The sequence below is a fragment of the Nanorana parkeri genome, unplaced genomic scaffold (assembly GCF_000935625.1).
Source record: "Nanorana parkeri isolate BGI_ZX_2015 unplaced genomic scaffold, ASM93562v1 scaffold405, whole genome shotgun sequence".
In the NCBI taxonomy this organism is placed as follows: Eukaryota; Metazoa; Chordata; class Amphibia; order Anura; family Dicroglossidae; genus Nanorana; species Nanorana parkeri.
Genome location: NW_017306673.1, coordinates 972,248 through 979,643, shown reverse-complemented (window position 1 = coordinate 979,643; position 7,396 = coordinate 972,248). Strand labels below are relative to the sequence as shown.

Below are 7,396 nucleotides of genomic sequence, written 5' to 3'. Positions count from 1 at the left end.
AGCATATATTATTGAAACCATCTATAGTGGTTTTCTTGGAGCTTTACATCAGTATAAACTAGAAAAATGTTTTACTGAGGCCAAAAGGAGCACTTATACCAGGCACTTATACCAAGCCCACTGCAAAGGTGAATGATGGAGAGATTCTATTCCTTTTTGTCATCAGCGCGGATGCAGGAGTATTGTTGTGAAGAAAGCCAAAACCCTAGAGACAGCGTGCTATTTGCTTTATAGCCAGAGATACTGTTGAACTCTACATTCCCCCATGAAGAGACTGCAGAGAACGGAGATAGCTAAAGGGTATTTGTGTTCTAGAGAGTCTGGCAGGTCTTCTCAGTAGCTTCTGCTATAGGATTTATTACAAATATCCAAAGGCATCCAGACTAAGTCAAAATAAAAGATTAAACACAAAAGGTACATAGCCTATGTTTTGTTAGGGGCTATTGCTCTCATTCTTCTCCCATACGTAATGGCTCATAAATGACTTATGGTATACAGACCTGTTCAGAGGAACAATCGGAACACCAAAAGACAAATGAGGAACATTGCAGCCACCTAATGCATCTCAGCAACACCAAAATTATTCTAGGATAGCTGTGTTCAGGTTAATAATACAATAAATGCATTTGCCTATATTCTAAGCAGTCCTTATGTTTAGAGATTATCTGTGTCCTAACTGAGATGATAAGCTGTTTCACTCAAGCTATCAAAATACAGTAAACCCTCTCCTTATTGGCCTTATACATTTCTGTCAAGCATATTCAGTTTCAAAATCTCTAACAATGTATATACCGTATATACTCGAGTATAAGCCGAGATTTTCAGCCCATTTTATGGATCATTTAACCCATTCATGTTAGCAGAGGATCATTGTAAATGTATTGTTGCAGGCACTCTATATGTACATGTACTATATAATACATATAGAATGCACTGAACAATAGATTTACAATTATCCTCTGCTAATATGAATGGGTTAAATGATTCGTAGTACATAATATGTAGCCCTGTACCCCCTTTTCCACTTACAGAGCTAGGTTATTTTTCTTTTAAATAAATATTCATGTAATTTTATTGGTATCTATCTACCATTAGCTGCCTCATTTCCCTCGGCTTATATTCGGGTCAATACTTTTTCCCAGTTTTTTGTGGTAAAATTAGGTACCTCGGCTTATATTCGGGACGGCTTATACTCGAGTATATACGGTATACCAATATGTCTATATGTACAAATGAATAGTAGATGGCTAAGTGACCAGCCGCGGTATAATGTAAAAAAACAGCATACAGAACCTGTACAATTTATCCTACTTGTCAAAATTAACTAATTTCACTGGATTAAAAGTTTAATACTAAATCTTATACAACACAAGTGGAATAGTTATATTTTGTTATTTAAAAAATGCAGGGAATTATTTGTAAAGAATTATGATACATTTAGATGGAGTGGAGATAAATGTACATGTTTAGGGAGTACTTGTAAGTATTTTGTTTAGGGATATCCCGATAACGATACTAGTATCGGTATCGGGGTCAATACAGGGCCCTTTCAGGAGTACTTGTACTCCTAAAAAAAGCCACCAATACTGAAGACCGTTGCTGGCTCTTTACATTTTTCAGGACATTCGGCTGCCTGGAGTCCTGAGCGTGCTGGGATCCTCAAGTAGCTGTCTTTGATAATGCTGGTCCGACTGCACATTGCCTCCTCCTCCAACCCGGCACCGGCACAGCACAGGACAGCCCCACACAGCACAGCCCTGGAGCCTGACGCTGATACCACCCGTTCAGCCCTAGAGAGCCCAGCAGCCACATGCAAAGCCCTAGAAAGCCTGACACTCACCCACAGAGCCCTGGAGAGACCCACATGCAGCCATGGTGAGACTTACACGGCATCCTTGGTGAGACCTGCATGGCATCCCTGGTGAGACCCAAACGCGTCCCTGCTAAGATCTGCATGCAGCCCTGCTGAGACCCAAACATAGCCCTGGTGAGACCCAAATGCAGCTCTGGTGAGACCTACATGAATCCTTGGTGAGACACAAATCCAGCCCTCCTGTGACCTGCACACATCCCTGGTGAGACCCAAATGCATCCCTGGTGAGACCTGCACGCATTCCTGGTGACACCCAAATGCAGCACTGGGGAGATCTTCACGCAGCCCAGGGAAGACCCAAACGAAGCCCTGGGAAGTTTTGCACGCAGCCCTGCTGAGACCCAAACACAGCCCTGCTGAGACCCAAACTAAGCCCTAATGAGATCTGCACGCAGCCCTGGTAAGACCGAAAAGCAGCCCTGGTGAGATCTGCATGGCATCCCTGTTGAGACCCAAACGCATCCCTGCTAAGATCTGCATGCAGCCCTGCTGAGACCCAAACATAGCCCTGGTGAGACCCAAACGCAGCTCTGGTGAGACCCAAATCCAGCCCTCCTGAGACCTGCACGCATCCCTGGGGATACCCAAACACAACCCTGGTGAGACCCAAATGCATCCCTGGTGAGACCCAAACACAACCCTGGTGTTACCCAAATGCATCCCTGGTGAGACCTGCACGCATCCTTGGTGACACCCAAATGCAGCCCTGGCGAGATCTGCACGCATCCCTGCTGAGATCTGCACGCAGCCCAGGGAAGACCCAAACAAAGCCCTGGGAAGTTTTGCACGCAGCCCTGCCGAGACCCAAACACAGCCCTGGTGAGACCCAAACACTTGAGACCCAAAACCAGCCCTGGTGAGACCCAAACGCAGCCCTAATGAGATCTGCACGCAGCCCTGGTAAGACCCAAAAGCAGCCCTGGTGAGATCTGCACACGCCCCTGTATAATTGCTGTATAATCATGGATTGATGAGATGATTATTCAGCGAGAGAAAATGGCAACCGGCTATAGAAGACTTAAATCTCAGCAATCCATGATTGCTGGTTTCTATTCTCCATTGCTGAATAATCATGGATTGCTGAGATTTTTAGTCTTCTATAGCCAGTTGCCACCCTTCATATCTGTATAATCATGGATTGATGGGATCTGTAGCCCACTATAGCTGGTTGCCATCCTCCATTGCTGAATAATCATGGATTGATGGGATCCTTAGTCCTCTTTTGCTGGTGGCCATTCTCCATTGCTGTATAATCATGGATTAAGTTACAGTTCTTCATAATTATAAGGAAACTGCCCTAAAATTATTAGTCTGTATTGTTTTAGAAAAAATGTCATGTCCCTTTAAGAAAAAGTATCGGTAATTGGTATCGGTGAGTACCTGAGGGAAAGTACTTGGTCTTAAAAAAATAGTCTCAGGACATCCCTAATTTTGTTGTAATATGTATCTACATCATATAATAAAGGTGAATAACACTAATGATAACAACCTTACCTCCTGTTTAAACTGAATGTTGTGTTGTTACAGCCAGCTTTGTATTGCTTAATGTAACAGTCTCTGTACCTTGGTTGCTTCCTCCTGACAAGGATCTTTTGGCAGGATTGACTGGATAGCCTGTTCCACCCTTAAGGCTCAGGGATCCGAGTCCTCCCCTCTGCCTGTTGCGGAGATATTCCTTGTAATTTCTACTGAGTAATGTATACAGGAAGGGATTGATGCAGCTGTTGCCATAAGTCAGACAAGTCACCAGATTGTTCACATAGATCTCAGTCTGAACCGACAACCTCAGCTCCTCGTTGCTGTAGAGAGGTACTAGCTGCCATATCCAGAATGGGAGAAAGCATGCCCAGAATGCAAGTACAATAATGAAGATCATCAGTATCACTTTTTGCTTTGGTGATCTTGGCAGCTCCTTATTGAGAAGGCTTTTGGTTTGAGATATCCAGTAAGCTCTTGCCAGTTTGGTATATAAATAGCCAATAATTACCCCTGGGGCCAGGATGCTGGTAGTGAACAGCACTGTAAGATATATCTTATATCGTTCATCACTCCATGTGGGGGTACATAATTTTCGAACAGTACCATTGTCCAGTATCCTCTCTTCTTGATGTATCATCAGCATCATGGGCAATGTCAGAAGAAAGGAGAACACCCAGATTGCACAGGCCAAGCTTTTGCTGTACCTCTTTGACCTTCGAACAGTATTAAAAGGTTTACTAACTGCAATATACCTTTCGGTGCTCATTACTGTTAAGATAAAGATGCTGGCATGCATGGTCAGAAGGTCCAGGCTCAACAGAACCCTACAGCCAACCTCTCCGAAGTACCAGTCCTTTACAAAGCTATTGTGGACAATAAATGGGATGGTTGAAAGATATAATAAATCTGCCAATGCCAAATTAAGTATGTGGATGTACATGGATGTGAATGTTGTCATTGAGATACAAATGACTACTAGAGTGTAAAAGTTGCCAACCACACCAGCAACACACATTAAAGACAGCATGATGCCAATCATAGATGTAGCAATCAAATCATCATTAGATATATTTAAGAAAGCTCCTTGGTTTGTACTATTGCTGGAAATGTTTCTAAAATAGTAATCCGTGTGAATCTGATCAAATAATTCCATGGTCTTGTATTATCTTTGAATATCTGAGACTCATGCAGGTGCTGGATGTACTGTGGTAGAAAAAAGAGAAGATCAGATAATTGCAATAATATATACTCTGGGTGACATGTAACCATTCCAAACAGTCAGGCAGGAAGAGTGTTTAAAGAGACCCTGTCACCAACTTAAACAACTGCAGGTAAAAGCAAAAAAATAAAGTATGATAAATGCTTAATTGCTGTGTTTTTTCTTTCCACAAATTATTTTATTTTCATTACTTGCAATGTGCCTTTTAACCTGCTACAAAATTTGACTGCTCCAGGAAGAGTCAATTCCCCAGCACAGCCCCTTCCTTTCTTGTATATCAAAGCTCTTTCCACTTATGGGAGTGTCTAATTACTGTATGTGCTGGCCCAGCTCCTTCATCTCTCCCTATATTTCCTTTTATGTAGCTACCAGGGGAGGAGGGAAGGAGAATACTATAGAGTACGGGTAGTGAATTAAAATTGAAGGAGGTCTGGTGAGTAAAATTTTCATCAAGCAGAAGTCTGAATCGCGGTCCGGACAGAACAGTCATTCAGTCTGCGTCTGGACCCTGGTTTGCCATTTAGGCTGCATTCACTCCAGAAGCTGTGAATTGTATTGTCCCCAGTTTTCTATTTATTTTTTAATTTTAATTTCAATTTTTTATTTTTTTTGCATTTACACTAGCAGCTGTGCATTTTATTGTTCCCAGTTTTAAATTTTTTTGTTAGAACTTTATTGAAATGTTACAAGTGACATTTCATTAAGTTCTATGGACACAGCACAGTTTGATGTTGTTGCAGCCCATATGTAGTACTTTTTTCAGCACACACAACTGCAACATGGTGGTGTGAACTGAGCCAATTCGTAACCGTGCAAATTGCCTTGTCTGGCATTGGGGCAGTGCTGGAAAAAGTGGCTAGGGCAGCCCTAACGCATTTGGTGTGAATGCAATGAATGTAGCATGGAACTCTGATGGGGACAACTGATAATTAGTTGTCCCCCATCAGAGTGCCCCCTTACATCGGTTGTCCCTATTGGAGTGCCCTCTTACATTAGTTTGTCCCCATTAAAGTGCCTTCTTACTTTTTCAATTAAAATAAGGGGGCACTGATGGGAACAACCAATGTAAAAGGGCACCCTGGTGGGGACAACTAATTATTAGACCGACAATCCTAGCAACCAATGACTGAAGATGAGGTAGACACCTGACATCATTGGTTACTAGCATGCCAGTAGTCTTAGCAAGCAATGTCTGAAACCTGCACTGGGTTATGGCTGGCTGCCAGCCAGCCATAACCCAATGCAGGTCTGTGATTATGGTCTGGATAGAACTGCTACTTGGTCCTCCATTTAGGGCTGCCTACTATAGAGTGTCAATTGAGTGACAGCTATAAATCTGCTGGGCCTGCTTACATCACATGTGGTGGCGATGCAGCCTCAGGGTTATTGGACCTAATCGGACACCTATACATGTAAATAACATGCCTAAAATATGTTAAATGCACATATAATCTTATATAAAGATTAGGGATGTTCAGATACCATTACCGTACTCTGTACAAGTACAAGTACAGATACTTTTCCAGCTCCAAGGCTAGACTAGAGAAAAATTCAAAAGTTAGAAGGCAGCTGCAACCGCTGCAACCCTGGTAGTTCTCGTGAAAATGCCAAATATCGGCACTGGTATCTGAACATCCCTAAAAGATTGTTGTTGAATCAAATTGCTGCTCACATGATCTCTTTAACTAAAACTTAGTTTAGAAAGTGTTCATGTTCAATAATAAAAATACATTAATTATTGACATATAGAATTAAAAAACATGTAAAAAAAAATCATTATTATTGACAGTCGTATAGAATAAAAGCCTATAGATGTATATAAATTTGTTTTGTTTTGTATATGTCAAATGATAAATATGTTTCTATTTTTCTGTGCTATGCTAAATATTTAGAACATAATAAATGCAGCATTTATTTTTTATATTTTTTTAAGTAAATCTTACATTTTAAAGCTAACATGTAGCTGTAATAAAAATAAAGTATAAAACAACACCTGCAGAAGAAAAGCTAATATAAAGTGGCAGTACATACCCTCTATTTTACTGGATGGCCTTCCAAAATGCTTCTAGAGACCCCCAACTTCCTATGCATAGATGTTGGCATGCCTTTCCACCCCACATTCTATGCGACAGTGACCGGGCCTCTCAGTAGGTTGCTGACAACTGCTCCAACGTTTCAAAAATCAGTGCACGGGTAATGCAGGGAGGTCTGTATACAGCCAGCCAGCCATTAAGATAAGAGACATGTACTGACACCTATCTAAGTGACAATTTTTCACAGAAATATTATTCCACCATATTGCTCAAATGATAGCAACATGGCATAACTAGGTCCAAAATTGTATTAACTTATATTCTAAATTTAGCAAGGCAGATGTATTATTACATTTATATTTCTAAGAAGAAAATGACATTACAGAAACCTTAAGTCTTTGATCTTATATTGTAGAATACTTATACAATATAATATGCAAGTTCCCCTTCAAGGACTGCAAATAAAACCTTTGACAAATAATCTCCTAAATCCACTGGATACCTTTGCAAACCCTTTTTGTTTGTATTGCCTAACTAAAAATTATCCCGCAGTCAGAAATAACTGTAGTTCCTGATGCTACCTGATGTTTTTGTTTTGCATAACAAGTTTGTAAGAGATGACACTACATTGTAGATGGTTGTGATAAATCTTTGTACATTTATTTGTACATTTTTTTAAACCAACATATTCATCACATAATTTACTACAGTTTATATTCCCCATTTGCCTGTAGTGTAGCCAAGTATCTCTCCATTTAAGGATGCTGGCCACATTACATTTCATAAAATGTG

The 7,396-nt window shown here is 40.8% G+C and overlaps 1 protein-coding gene across 1 annotated transcript; it reads right to left on the bottom strand.

The window, feature by feature from the left end:
• Positions 1-3,374: 3,374 nt before the first annotated feature.
• LOC108789531 (urotensin-2 receptor-like) lies at positions 3,375-4,505 on the bottom strand. The gene has a single exon (XM_018559571.1). It carries the CDS (start codon positions 4,503-4,505, stop codon positions 3,375-3,377), a length of 1,131 nt encoding a protein of 376 aa, XP_018415073.1.
• Positions 4,506-7,396: the final 2,891 nt, after the last annotated feature.